This window comes from Pavona decussata, unplaced genomic scaffold (assembly GCF_977016875.1).
Source record: "Pavona decussata unplaced genomic scaffold, jaPavDecu1.1 SCAFFOLD_300, whole genome shotgun sequence".
Classification (NCBI taxonomy): domain Eukaryota; kingdom Metazoa; phylum Cnidaria; class Anthozoa; order Scleractinia; family Agariciidae; genus Pavona; species Pavona decussata.
Window position 1 is genome coordinate 1,955,076 of NW_028145697.1, and position 15,008 is coordinate 1,970,083.

A 15,008-nucleotide genomic window follows, 5' to 3' on the forward strand; every position below is an offset into this window, starting at 1 on the left:
GTCAGCACTCGAATCCTTTTACGGTGGCCAATTTACCTTTAGTTATCAACTCTGTTGATAAACCAGACATTCATTTCTACTCCTCACCGACCCAGCGCCGCAAGTTTCTTTAGAAAGTAACCCCTTTATTGTGTTTGCGGTTGTGTCCCCAAAATAGTATGGGATTTTCCCACGCTATAAGGCATTGACACGCGCAAACTGTGAACCGTGAGATAAGCGTTTGCTTCTTTGTCACTTGTTAAACCGATGAAGGCCGAAGATTTTCGGCCGAAACGTCTGGCTAAGTTTTTTTGATAAACGTTTTGTTTTTAACGTTTTTTAGGAGTCAGAGTCATACACATTTTAGATTACAATAAAGTTTCTACTCCATTCTATTCTATTCTATTCTATTCTATACGTGTAGCGTCAGTAAACACTATGACATCGTAAAGAAACTGTTAACCCCAACCTAACCATCTGGGCCCAGTTGCTCGAAGCATGGTTAGCACTAACCCGGGTTAAATACCATGACAACCTATAGGTTTTAATACCTCTTAACCAATGGTTTGCGCTAACCATGCTTCGAGCAACTGGGCCCTGGACGCTGCGATGATTGGATAGCACAACAACATAAACAACTTTATTTCAGTATTTTCATCTCTATATATGGTATTACTACTTACAATAATAAAAGAAAAAGAAAAACTAATATTAGTGAGGTAACAATAGTAAGAAAATTTGTTAGAAACATTTGTTAAAATTAAGAGCAAATTTTGTTCTTTCTTTCTTTCTATTTCTCAGAAAATAAAAGCAGTTAGTCTGCTGATATAAGGATTGGCATTTTTGAAAAGAAATGCAATGTTCGTGAAAATTAAATTTTGCAAATAATATATTACGTACAAAACAAATCGAAATCTTTATTATTTTTCATCAGTAAGTGCACATTAAATATATAAATACAGAGAAATGCAACTTCTTTTACTAAATTTACTTGACCGCGGGTAGCGAAAGCTAATCAAAGCGGGCAGAGTAAAAAGAGAAGATATAAATAAGAGAGTAGAATATACTAAGAGAATTACGTTCATTGATTTTGTGAAAAACAGCTATTGATGTACATTGTAACTTGATAGCGAGTGTTCTTGAAAAGCTTTCTCTGGCTTGTGGGAGTTCTCCACAATATCTACGTTTAGTTGTGGTACAAAAAACTAGCCTAAATACCATTAGATTCATTTCTGTACAATAGTTGCGTAAATAAAATGTGGAGGCTGCACTGAGACTTAACAAAATTCTTTTGAATTATGTTTTTCTATGTAGTGGTTTAGTTGCTTTAAGGTTGCCCTCAGAGCAAAACTATTCTTGTGGGAGAGCTCTCCAACTATTATTGGGGAGCAGGGATGGCACATGAGAGCACTCGCCTCCCACCAATGTGGCCCGGGTTCGAGACCGGACTCGACGTCATATGTGGATTGAGTTTGTTGTTGGTTCTTGTCCTTGCTCCGAGGGTTTTTCTCTGTTTACTCCGGTTTTCCTCCCTCCACAAAAAATCCAACATTTTCAAATTCCAATTCGATCTGGAAACAGTGGAGAGAAGAGCCATTCCATGGATTCCACTGAAATTCCAATTTTTATTTTATTCTTGTAACTTGGATCATTCTTGCAGCTCAACTAGGCGTTGAAGCCAAGGTGGACAAGTATAATGACTTGAGGAAGAACACATGCTCCCCTTTAGGGCCATTTTAAAAGGCTTGATCTTGGGAGAGGAGGGTTGCTCAAGTTTGAAACGTCCTCACTTGTATCTTAGTCTGGTTTCACTGAAATGACAACAAACATGTGACTTTATTTATGGACAGAAGACAAATTCTTGCAGTAAATGATCCATAATGTACCATACTGTTCGCAAAGAAATGTTTTTGAGTTTCATATTAAATATTTTGTTGATTTTACTAGGATATCACTCGTTGCAGGATTTTTGCTTTTCCGCCATTGCAAAAGCTTTCAAAGAAATTGCAACAAACAGCTTCTGAATTACTAAAGAACGTTTGCAAAAAAAAAAAAAAAAAAAATCAGCTAAGTTTACGAATATGTCAGCGATTCAATCAGATGAAAACAGCTTCCTGAACTCTCCGACAGCACTTGAAAAAAAGTTGGGCCAACGATTTCAAAGTGCTTCTCATTAATGCGTTGGCAACAACTGTATAAATTTACAATATTATTACAATAGCACATAAGTTACATTAACACTTTAAGCCCTTCCAGTGATCAGCACCAAATTTCTCCTTGTAATATCAATGCTCATTCAACCCCTGAAGTAATGAGAATTAAGGATATGATCTCACAAGGTGAATTTTCTTGACATTCTAATAATTTCTCCCCAGTTCTTTTATAAGAAAAGAATGGGGACAAAATAGGAGCATTTGTCTTGGATATTAAGGGTTAAAGAGTTAAAGCAAGAAAGTGGCTGGAAAAGGGAAAAGAACTTTTGTCCCACTTGATACCAACTCGGAAGATAAAAAATACTAATGACTCTGGTGATACAACATAGCGCTATCATCCTGGCCTTCCAATTGTCTTTGTCACTGAATAAGAAAAAACAGCAAGCCCAATCTTATGTCAGCTGCAAATTCTTTCAATCACCTGAAATGCTGACTCCATTTTAAATCTCATAATGGTCCCTGAGGTAGTCTAGAACTGCTACTGTGCTTTTCAGTTCACTAAACACTCTTCTGTCTAAAGGAAGAAAGCAAATCAAGAACTGCAATAAAGTCGAACCTGTATTAAGCGGTCACGAGTTAAGCGGTCAGTTGTCAAAGTCCCGAAAAGTACGTCCCTTAATTACTATAATTTCGACCTCTATTAAATGGTCACCTCCATTAAGCGGTCACGGTCACCCTTAACTAAGTCCCAACCAGCTGTTTCTATTGTCTTGACCTGTTTTAAACGGTCACTTTGAAAAAGAAAACCACTCAAATGTGGTAACAAATAGCGTACCAGGCAATTGAATTTCTAACGACCTACAATGTTGACCGTAGGATCTTGGCGTTAATGTTTCATTAGCCCATTTCTATACTTAGTCTATGTTCTCCTTTGTCATACCATTTTATTACAGCAGTTTCTAAACCAAGTGGGTGAGTTTGTGAGCGCTTTTGTGCATAAACTGTACACTAAGTTATCAAATGTTATATAAAATGTCGTTTCTATTGTGTTTGACGTGTATTCTGTGCAACCTACATAAAGCGGTCACTTAGTAGCCTGCGTTGCAGCCGGACTTGTCACTCAAGACCTATAGAGAACTCGACTACATCAGGGATTGTATAGACTGTCTGCGACGCAGGCTATCACTTAGCCATTCCCTGAAGGTGACCGCTGAATACTTTACTATCTCTTTCCTAATATTAATTTTATGGATAGACTGGCTTTCTCTAAAGAAATAATAGCTAATCGCTGTACAATTAACCCAGTTTTGGAGTAGGGTGCTCTGTGAAAAAAGAAAAAAGTAAAGAAAAAGTTGAAAAGTGTTTCCTCACACCTCAACTGCAAATCTCACCTGCTTTGCTTGTTACTTTTTCCAACATGAAAATCAAATGATGATGAAAGTTAGTAAATGGGGTGCCATGAGACAGAGCAATATTAACCTGCAAAAACAAACAGTTTTAACGCAATGGACACAATTTAGGATACAAAACTGTGGAAAATAAAACGTTATGGTGTTGTTAGTGAAACAATAAGCAACCTTCTTTCTCTAAGACTTCTCACTAGAAAACTAGCACAGTAGAACCCTGCTTTACAGACACCTGCTTAATATGGACACCTGCTTAACACAGACACCCACTTAATATGGACACCTGTTTAACACAGACAACTACTTAACAGACACCCGCTTAATATGGGCTCCTGCTTAACAAAGACACCCACTTAGTATGGACACCGACTTAACACAGACACCCACTTAATATGGACACCTGCTTTACAGACACCCGCTTAATATGGACATGTGCTTAACACAGACACCTGCTTAACACGGACTCCTGCTTAACCCAGACACTCGCTTAATAGGGACACCTGCTTTACAGACACCCGCTTAATATGGAGACCTGCTTATTACAGACTGTTGTGTTTGTCATGATGAAAAGTTTAATTTATATTTTATCTTATGTTGGCCTATCTAGCGAGTCTATTCAAAACCATTACAAATATTAATTTAGTTTCTAATAGAATTCTGTAAAAAAGTTAAACTAGATATTGAATTTAACAGTTTGTTAACTTTTGGCAATGTTCACACAATCACCTGGGCGCGTGTCAACGTCGGTTGGGACTGGGTCTGAAAGGTGCCAGGAAGGTAGGTCAATCTGTACATACATGTACAGTACATACCCAGTCAGCCACACACTGTAGTGGAGTGCTGTCATATCCTGCATACATGGCTGGATTGCTTAAAATCCCTCTAGCAGCCATTACACCTGAAGTAAGAATATTAATGTAAATGGACCAAGTGAATTATTCAATCAATCAACTTTAATCTTTATTGAGGAAGCCGACAGCATGTAAAGTGGTAAATACAGTAGGGTCCTCAAGGTCCTCAAGAAGAAAAATTACAAAATAAAAGAAAAAAAAAGTTCAATGAGTAGCAAATACACTCGATTGCAAAAACGTTGACACCTAAAAAGCATAAACAGTGAACGATGAGACCCAATGGCTTTATGGGTATAAGTGTACTAAATCTATTTGCATAATTCTCTATTCTCGTGTGACAGTTGATGACCAAAATTAGTTGCACATGGTGAAAGATGGAAACTGTCAAAGCTTTCCTTAAACTAAGTTTGCAAACAAGGGCCAATTTGAGTGATATACAATTCACGATTTGCTTCAGTTCAAACCTCAGTTCAAATCAGTCAATGAACTTAAGCAATATTTGGTAGAAAATTATTCGGAAGAATTAAGTCAGCACTGTATTTTTTATTGTAAAGAATGAGAATGGTAAATTATTGATTATGGAAATGAGTTTATTGTTTAAACACTACCTACAAATCCGTTGGGTCTCATCATTCACGGTTTATGCTTTTTAGCTGTCAACGTTTTTGCAATTGAGTATATAGAGAAAACAAATGAATGTAAATATATGAAACAAATAAAAATAAATTTAAGATAGAAAGTGTACCAAAGTACTGTGGTACACTTTCTATCTTAAATTTATATTAATTTATATTTCGCTCCGCATGTTTTTGCATCGAGCACTCCAGCGACTGAGTGAAGCCATCATTGTATTGTTTCTTTGTTTATATGAAACATATATATTTTCGAACTGCGGATGAAAGATCAAATAGAAGAAAGATCATTGCAGTTAGTACGCAACTTATGCAGTTGCAAAAAGAAAGCCTGAAAAAAATTCATGCTTCAACGGGATAACATAGCGAAAAAGAGTAAATGAAGAAAAGCAGAAAAAAATAGAACAAAAAATATTGCAAGCTAAAAAATTGCGCTAAAAGTAGGAACTATGAATTAAAATTTGGCTTTGGACAAGCCATGGTTAAATGCCGCTGAGGAGGGCATTTGTCTCAGGGAAATGTCCAAAGAGTTCCAAACATCAACAGCAAAGTTTAGTGTAGTCCAATGTCACCACCTTCTTGAGGCAAATGATTTACAGATATTTTGCTTTAATCTGGTATTGTAACATTTGATGAAAACTGCTATTGAATCTGTATATTAACCCTTTAACCACTAATATCATATCAAAGAACAAATTCTCCTATCCTGTCCACATACTTTTCTTATAAAATTACTGGGGAGGAGTTATTGAAATATCAAAAAAATTCACCTCGAGTGATCAATTCCTTAATTCTCATGACCCCAGGGGTTGAATAAGCATTGATGTTATGAGGAGAAATTTGATGCTGATCACTGTCAGGGCTTAAAGGATAAATATATCCCAGAGAGTCAACGGTTGTCAAAGGGTTAATGAAAAGGCAAGGCCTAACAAAGGAGCAAAAAGATGCAAGTTTCTCATTTGTGTCAACTTTTGACTCAGTCTGTAAGGACTTGTACATACTGCCGATGACTTGCTTTCAGTAAATTTTGTTCAAGTATTGAGTTCAAATAATTATTGGAATGACTCGCATTCTAATCATGATCATTTGGCTACTCAAAATAAGTCAACATAGGTTGGTAACTTATGAACAACTTGAGCTTTGAGTCTAGTACATGTACCCCTGAGAAGGACGCTGTTTCTTATGATATTCACTGATGTTTCTACAACTTTGAATGTCATTACCCTTTGCAGAGTTAAGTGAACTGCATTTTATGCAAATTACTATATTTATTTAATCCGAGTGACTTTTACTCCTTGCCATAAATCTCTGTTTTGATACATCCTTTCAATAACTCAAAATAATTATTCTTAAATAACTACCATTGACTCCTGTTACTTCATGAACATTTCTGACATCTGATTCGGACTTGATATCACCATTAGCCACAACAGGGATGGACAAACTTTCCTTAATCTGAAATTATGAAACGGCACACTATTAACAAAGGGATCTTATGAAGGACAAAGAGTGCAATGTACCCTGTTCCAGGCTCTTGGTGTAGCTGTTCCTTCACGTCTCCTGTGGTACACCGAGAGCCTATAACAGGCTATAACAGGCTAAAAAAAGAGCCAAAAAATGCACATACAGTAGTAAGTCCTTTCTACACTCAACCCTTCATATATCTTATCATGCGCTACTTAAGTCTACATGAAAGAATAAATAAATAATTAAATAAATAAATAAATAAATAAATAACATCACTCTTCCCAAACAAATAATTATATAAATTTGAAGTTCCAAAAAAAAAAATCCAAATTTTAAATTCATTCCCTTTATAAAGGACTCTATTGGATACAATAATTATTGACAGTGGTGACCTTTAGATTTGACTATGACCACAAGATTGAGTACAATAACGACTTTTCAAATCTAGTTTGCATGGTTTAGATAATTGCTTGTCACACCAATCTTGTTTCTAGCATCTCCTTATCTGCTGGTAAACAACGGGAAGGAGCAAGAGTTCTGGGGAAGTGACAGATTTGAAATAATATTTTGAAAGTTGTACTTGTACTCAATCTTGTACTCATACTCTGATCTGAAGCTCTGTAGAAATTTGTTCAGTACCAGTTTAATAGAGTCCCAGTCTGCTGGTTCACCTCTCTGTTTAATGGTTCTTCCATGAACTGTTATCCATGCAACACCAGACTTTTCTGCTTGCTTACAAAGTTCTACTGTTTTTCTAAGAAAATAGTGATTAGAATTAGAAAGAGAAAAAGTACAATACTCATTGATATTAACTAAACACATCTCCTAACAAACAGGGGAGCGCGATCGAGAAAAATGAAAATCAGATTGAGTATCAAGACATTTTAGCAACCTAAAATTCACTTTTGCCTAATTTCCATAAGTGAGTGAGAGAGTAGGCAATAATAATAATTATTATAATTATAATTTATGTTTCATAATTATAATATTATTTATTGGGGAATAAGGCCCTAAGTGACTTTTGATGTAAGGTCAAATTCTCCTTTTGTGTCAGAAACAAATACAAGGCAATTTGGAAGGAGAATCTAACAATTTATCAGAAGTCACTAAGAGCATTTTTCCAGGCACCCTTTATTTGTTATAAATGTCAACATGTTCACCCCCTCCCACCATCCCCTCCCCCAAGCCAAACAAAAAAAAAACTATAAGAGTGGGCAAATTATTCATTAATTTGAACAACTACTTGTGTGCAGATTAATAGATACATGTAGGGTACAATTTTAACGTACACATACAGTATTATAGAGGTTTCTGAGGTGTTATGACCTTCAGCTAAAGTTTTAAGACATCTTGAAGACTTCTGAAAATATCCCAATGCCAAAATAGCCCTAACTTCCAAATTTTTGTGGCAACGTAGAAAATCAGCCCAACAAATTAATTTTTTCTTTAGGAGCAATTTTACTGACTACAACTTTAGCCAACAAGTTTAGTAACTATTGGAAACTTTTGGGTTGCCAGGACCAAAAGTTTTGTTGCTATGGTTCCTAAAATGGTTGCGATTTGGAGGTTTGAAAATAAAAGTTATCAATAAGTAATTAACCTGATATTTTCGTGAATTCTGATCTTTATGGACACTGGAAACCCAGGAACACGACTCACAGTCTGTCTTACAATGTCCTTAATTAATTCTGGGTTATTGATTAACTTTGCACCATATCCCTCCTGCATGGCCCACCTAAAGGGTAAAAAAGAAATGAAAAATGTCTCAGGGATTGGCAGGTCTTTCATAATGAAAACTTCACAGTTGTTGGATTAATAATATTTTTTATTATAAAGCAAGATAAGCTATTCACCTTTGAGGACAGCCACAATTGAGATCAACACCATCAACAAACCTGGTAGAAAAAGGTAACACTTTTCTTATGAACATTTAAAATATTGATGGCCTGGAGGATAACTGCCTTTTAATATGTATGCCATAATTTAAGGTCATTTTCTCTTATTTTTAACTCGTGAATGCGCGTAGCGCAATGAACGAGTTATAGCGATAGTTGACTGTGGACTTGGCTGGTTAGTTGGTCGGTCGGTCGGTCGGTCGGTTTTGTCGTTAACTTTCGGGCGTGCGCAGTGAATGAGTTTTAAATTCAATTAGTGGAAAAAAACACGCAAACATTTGTTGTTCACGGCGCATCAGGAAATTCTTATTCAATATGTAGAGAATAATTTGACGATCATTTAGTGCAAGAATGGAGATTTTTCGTTCAATCTGAGCAAAGTTACAAGTTTTTTCAGTTTTTCAGAAAGTCCGGGGTCGTAAACTCAATTAGTGAAAAAAAAAAAAACGTGAAAATTTTTTTCACGACGCGTCAGGATTCTCTCATTCGTTCTGTAGAGAATAATTTGACAATCATTTTAGTGTAAGAATGGAGATTTTTCGTTGAATCTGAGCAAAGTTATAGGTTTTTTTCGTTTTTTTCTAGAGTGCGGTTTCTTTTAAGAATTAAAAATAATTTAATTTAGAAATAATTTAATTAAAAAATAATTTAATTTGTCAGTTTTCACGAGAAAGCGGAACGTGCCATGTCACGCATCATTGACGTCGTAAACAAAATTATGCAAATTTCTGGTGAAATGAACACTTTAAGATCTTGTCAGCTTTTATAGAGGTTTCAAAGGGAAAAAATGTTTCATTTTCGAAATTTACAACTGGTAATTTATGGGAAAGCAAAAGGACGCGGTCGATAAATAATTCTTATTTAGCAAGAGCTTGTCATAGTTCATTATTTTTACTTGAGGATTGCGTGGACTGAACTCCAAAGGAAAAATATCACGCATTTATGTCGGGCATGAAATGTAATGCGATACTTTGTTGAACAGATTTCCCTTTGTGAGATCGGCCTTGCCCTACAGTAATTTTGTAATTTTAATTCCCAAAAAAACTTCACTTGCCCATCGGGCAAGTGATGGTTAGAATCCACTAGCCCGATCGCGAAATCCAGTAGCCCCGGACTATCGGACACGAATTTGCATGACGTAGCTGCACATGGCGTGCTTCTATGAACTTTGAATAAAAAAACACATGATTGTTTTTAATCGGCGCATCAGAATAATCTTATTCAATCTGTAGAGAATAATTTGACAATCATTTTTATAGTACAAGAATGGTTATTTTTCATTACATAATCGGGCAAAGATATAATTTCTTTTAGCTTTCGAGGAAGTTTCCTTAGCCGTCTAAATTTCAATTACTATGTGTCATCTGCATTCACGAGTTGGCTCACAGGAGCCTTTGATTTCCTTATGACATACAATTAAGAAAAATGTATCAAGTTAAAATTTAGGCAAAAGATTGCATAGATTTAAGGCATGCTGCCCTAATTTGTCTTTGTTCACAAGGAATACTTATTTTATTATCTTTTCTGTTTTTAAATTTAAATAAACAACATTTTACTGAATACACAATAGTACTGGCAGTTGTAAACTTGCCTTTTGCAAAAACCTCTTTGTGAAAGTGACAAATGAAATTAAACAAGATCGAGGCACATACATGTACATGTACATATACAGGGAAATGATCAAAGCACATGCCTGCTGGCTCACACACAAGTCAGTTTTATGCTCCCATGCAACTCAATTTGTTAAATCATAAACCAATCCCTGGTAGAAATCCTTCACAGTCTTAAATTTACGTTGATGTTATAGGGTTCTTACTGTTTAATATGTCAAATTAAAATGGATGGCATACATAAACTTACGGGGCAACAAGTTCCGCTGCATCTGCGAAATCTTTTGAGTTGCTTGCAGCAAACTGAACAACCAAAGGACGATCACCTACACAAAACAAGGAGATCACAAAGAATGTGTTGACTGTTATCATGGAAATGTACAGATAATTTCAAACTGTTTGTATTGCATAAAATAAAAAATCAAATTGAAGGTGTTTGTCTTGGATCATGGTAGGCTTAGTCAAGCCAATAGTGAATACAGATTGAGCCAACCTTAGGAAATGATTGTGCAGTTCCAGAAAAAAATCCATACCCACCCACGGAGGGTCATTGGAAATTCCTAGGGGGAGGGGGGTCATAAAAGTCAAAATTTAAGAAGCAAAGTATGAAGTTAAACTGGAATTTCCTAGGGGGAGCAGGGTGCAAAACAAAAGACCTTCCATGGGGGGAGTACCGGTATGTATATTTTCTGGAACTGCACATTGTAAATGTATGCTGCACAAAATTGATGGCTATCTTATTGAGCTTTATAAGCATTTGAAAAAATAATTACTGGTAATTCAATCTACAGTTCACCTGAGTTGGTATTAAATTCCATATCCCTGGCTTTAACAGACTTCACAAATGAGTCAGATACTATCATTGGAGTGTATACCAAATCACATCCATACCTGTGTTGATTAAATTAATACAATAACAGTGGTTGTGAATCATTAATAGAAATATGCAAAAACACTACCAATAAACAAAAGACTTAATATTGCCATGCAATAAAAGGGATTGTACTGTACATGTACTATGAGCAGCCTAAATCATAGTAAGAGAACTTTAAAAAAACAAGGGACTGTTAGCAGTATTGACATTTGGTTAATGTCAAGGTGGTAAATGTGTTAATTTTATCTACATAGCAAAAAAAATGTTCAGTTATTTGTCATTATGACAATGTTATGACAGACAGATCTTGTGGTGGCTGTGATGGCTCTTAAGTTAGCACTCTATATATTATAGCTGTTGAGTACCAGAAAGGGATTGGTTCCCATGCCCCCCAAGGGAGGGGGACAGGGTACAGCACTTGAGAAGGACAATGGGCCTTTTGCACTAACTGGTCACATGGTACAAAATCCACCATACTGGATGGCAAAAGAATGTAGCAGTTTCAAAAACAAAGGAATTCCAACCTGTCAAGCTTGACTTTCCTTTGTTCTCATTGTCTCAGGCCGGTGCCACGCATTTTTGCCATCCAGTATGGCGGATTTTTACCATGTGACCAGTTAGTGCAAGAGGCCCATTTTATTTTATAACTGACCTATAATGGTTTAGCTTTAGTTTGCTTTTTATTGTTTTAGCTCAGCTTTGCCATATTTTTTGGGTGTGGCCTTTTATTCCTTCTGGGAACATTACCCCAAAGCAGGAGTGTGAACTCTCCCGGAAAATCTGGGAGTCTCCAGATTTTGAACCGTATCTCCCAGTCTCCAGATTTATGTCTGTAATCTCCAGATTTTGAGCCGTATCTCCCGGTCTCCAGATTGCTCCATATTTATGTCAGTAGTCTCCCAGATAATTGACGATTTGTCGTACACTTGACTTACTGACAGGAAAATCTGAAATGTGGAGTGTTGTTTCTGGTACTGTTTAATTTCCTCCCCCCGTAAATTTGGGCTTGATGCGACGCCTCTGTAAGGTGCTTTGATATTGCTGGATGGGGAGGTCATATTCTCCTTATTTGAAGACGTGTGAGGTTGACAGCCCGGCAATGTTTCATCCACTGCTTTACACTTTGTTTTGTGATAAAATTCAAATCTTGCCCATAATGATGGGTTTCTTCTCCAAACGAAGCACAAAGCAGCAGGTAAAACCTTGGCGCAATGTTTCCTGAAGGAATCAAAGGCTTCATGTAAAACAGTAACCGCTGCTTCATTCTGAGTATGCAACATTGTCATTCTTTATTTTTTCCATAAAGTTTTCTTCCTCTGCACATGAAGAATTACCATGTGAGGAATAGAAATAGAAATTAGCAATTCTGTACTGACATAGCCTTCTATCCCCAATCTGCCATCTTCAGCAGTACTGTACACTACCCGAAGTGAAATTTTGACGTTCTTATATGCCTCAAAAGTAGGGAAGTAAAATTGATAAGAAATTTTTTTCTGATTTTCAGATGAACAACATGAAGATTTCATCAAGCAAATAAAAAAAATTCTTCCATATACACTTTAAACTTTTGTTTATACTATTTTATTCTTACTTATAATTATTATTTTTTAATAATTACCTTCTTACTAGGGTCCTGAAGGGAAGCCTGCAATGTACCAAAAATAACTCAGTTAATAAAAGCTTACGAGTACAGTACCGCATGAATCCATATGTACATCAGCCGCGGGTTTCATGAGGTGGACGCAAGGGCAGTGCACACATTTTGCCCTTGCGTCCAGCTCGAGAGGAACGAACGAAGCACGAGACGAAACCGAGACGAAACCTAGAGAATCACGCGTTCTTCAATGGCTGCGTCTTCGTGCTCTTAATTGCCTTTGTTTGCCCTTTGTTTGCGTTTCATTGTTAGATATCATTTACACAAGAGATTTTCACGGAAACCACAGCCACCTCTCACGATCTCATCGATGCATCGCTCACGGCTTAAGCTACTGTCACTCGAGATCAAAGCATACGTCAATACGAAGGACTTTGAAGTTAAAATTCGACTTTTTCACATATAACTTATTATTTATCCCTCAGTAAATCTGCTATCAAAGTATCCGTGCAGAACTCAAAATTTTTCAAACCAATTGATCGAAAATGGCGAATGAAACGTTGCCACTGTTGTCACGCTTCGATTAATTTTGTTCGCAATTTGCATTCCTAATGTTTTTGTTTGTTTTCCACAAATATTTTTCTTCTTTTGCATAACGAATGAAACTTTTTTTTTGTTTGCCGAGAGTCAAATAGCATTCGTGCAGTATTCAAGCATAATTATTTCCCTTATCGTTAGCAAAACTACAAACGAACAGCTGTGACGGCATGGCCTGCTGCAATTGAAAAGGTTCAATGCGAGTGTAAAAACGTCCATTTGTTCATACTAGAAAAAACGTCCATTTGTTCATACTAGAAAAGTACACACAGAAATATTTTTTTCGGCCGCTTAGATAAGTAAATACACAAAAGCATGGATTAGAAGCAAATTACAACATTGCTTGCACCGTGCAAAAGCCAACAAGATGACGCTTACTTTTCGAAACTGACATAAAGCGCATCGCATTAACGTAAATAATAAACCATTGATAATTTATTTTTGAAAGAGAGGAAGGACATTTCTTTATCTAAAGGTAATGAATTCCTTTAAATTTTGATTTAACTTGAAACATTTCGAGAAGAACTTGAGGAAGTCACCATTAAATTATATTACGGGTAACGCATGTTGCGCGAGTCATGTAACATTCATCAGAGGAAAGCAAATCGCGCGCTCGATCTGTTTCCTGGATCTGTGTACGGAAATCCATTTGAATTTAAACGGCTAGAGAAAATGCACGGATGGCTTGTGTACGTTGAATTACGGGATGGTGAAAATCCATGTACCTAAAGCAGTCCAAGATTAGTCTCCTATGCGACGATTCCAAAGACCGGCTGCATTTCAAGGCGGCGTTTCATGCTTCATGCAGTTTACTTAAGAAAAAAATCTATTCAACGGAAAACAATAAACTCACAATAGGCTATAAGATGCTATTGTGTTTGGGCCTCGTCCTTTTGACTGCGGGAAATATTCAACCTAGGTTTCGTCTCATGAACCTGCACGGTTTCGTCCCGTGAACCGCGCGGGCTTTCACGCGTTCTGCCCTTGCGGTTCATGTGTGCCAATGTGCATATGGACTCAGGCGGTACTGTACATGTACGACTTATTTTTCAGCAAAATGACATCATTTTCTTTTTGCACCCTGAGGCACTTTCTTTCAACCTAAAATCTTTTGCCCCAGGTAGTATGCCCTGATTGCCCTCTTATAATTGAATCATTTTGTTACCAGATGAATAGTACATGTAGCTGATGGGATAAAGGAGGTTAGTTTCTCAAGAAACTATGGTACTGCATCAGTGGGGGAGTGACAATGAACATCAATTATTTTATTTTGAAAAGTGTGACATTATGGGAAAATGTAAAATTCTACCATTCAAATGAACTGTTGTTAATCCAAAAATAACCAGGATTTCTCTCCCGGTTAATTAAATGAGTTTTTTGGGAGGGGAGCAAGAAGCATTGGAGACAGGGTTCGGCGGCTGCTTGGCGTAAAACTTTGAACCTCTTGCCGTATCTTCGGTGTGAGATGTACACGGAATGCACCCTGGGTGTTTGGTTGTATCATGTGAGTTGCTAAAACCAAATTGGCCACTGTAAAGAGATCATCATCATCATCATATCTTTATTTACTCTCGGATTTAAGTGTAGCTTAAGCAGCTAATATCTCCGACCATTTACCCACCCGACCATGAGAATATACACACAAAGACCAGACCACAACACCGGGAACTACGTCCCCTACTCTTTGCGAACAGTGAGTGGGTTCTTTAACGTCCCACAGAGTTATTTACAAGCAAGGGTTGTGAGACGGGGCCCACGGTTTATCGTCCTTATCCGAGAAGACTAACAACAATTTTCATGGACCGTTGCACTTACTTTGAATACCTAACCATTGGTGCACATATCCGCACCACTCTTTTCTCCTCAAAGAGTTCCAGAGGCTTTTTAAACTTGAATGCATTTTCGTCTTCACTCTCCTCGTCTTCGTCCGCCATGATGAATTTTTCCCAT

At 36.8% G+C, this 15,008-nt stretch overlaps 1 protein-coding gene across 2 annotated transcripts; it reads right to left on the bottom strand.

The window, feature by feature from the left end:
- Positions 1 to 606: 606 nt before the first annotated feature.
- Positions 607 to 15,000, bottom strand: LOC146454564 (tRNA-dihydrouridine(20a/20b) synthase [NAD(P)+]-like). Of its 2 annotated transcripts, XM_085095197.1 has the most exons (12): positions 14,874 to 15,000; positions 12,486 to 12,512; positions 10,790 to 10,884; positions 10,244 to 10,319; positions 8,342 to 8,383; positions 8,089 to 8,223; positions 7,128 to 7,242; positions 6,383 to 6,476; positions 4,351 to 4,436; positions 3,524 to 3,611; positions 2,614 to 2,706; positions 607 to 1,790 (listed from the first exon to the last, which is right to left on the bottom strand). In XM_085095197.1, the coding sequence occupies exons 1-11, from the start codon at positions 14,990 to 14,992 to the stop codon at positions 2,633 to 2,635; spliced, it is 951 nt and encodes a 316-aa protein (XP_084951323.1). In that variant the 5' UTR covers positions 14,993 to 15,000; the 3' UTR covers positions 607 to 1,790; positions 2,614 to 2,632. The 2 variants fall into 2 exon arrangements, with proteins under 2 accessions (XP_084951323.1, XP_084951325.1); XM_085095199.1 differs by lacking the exon at positions 8,089 to 8,223.
- Between the last annotated feature and the right edge of the window lie 8 nt (positions 15,001 to 15,008).

Excerpts from the sequence above, each read along its gene's own strand:
- LOC146454564 (XM_085095197.1), bottom strand. The coding sequence starts at position 14,992 with ATGGCGGACGAAGACGAGGAGAGTGAAGACGAAAATGCATTCAAGTTT. Across the intron at positions 10,885-12,485 it reads TTCAGGACCCTAGTAAGAAG|GTATGGATGTGATTTGGTAT; the intron begins GTAATTATTAAA and ends TAATCAACACAG. Across the intron at positions 6,477-7,127 it reads ACTGGGACTCTATTAAACTG|ATTAAGGAAAGTTTGTCCAT; the intron begins GTACTGAACAAA and ends TCATAATTTCAG.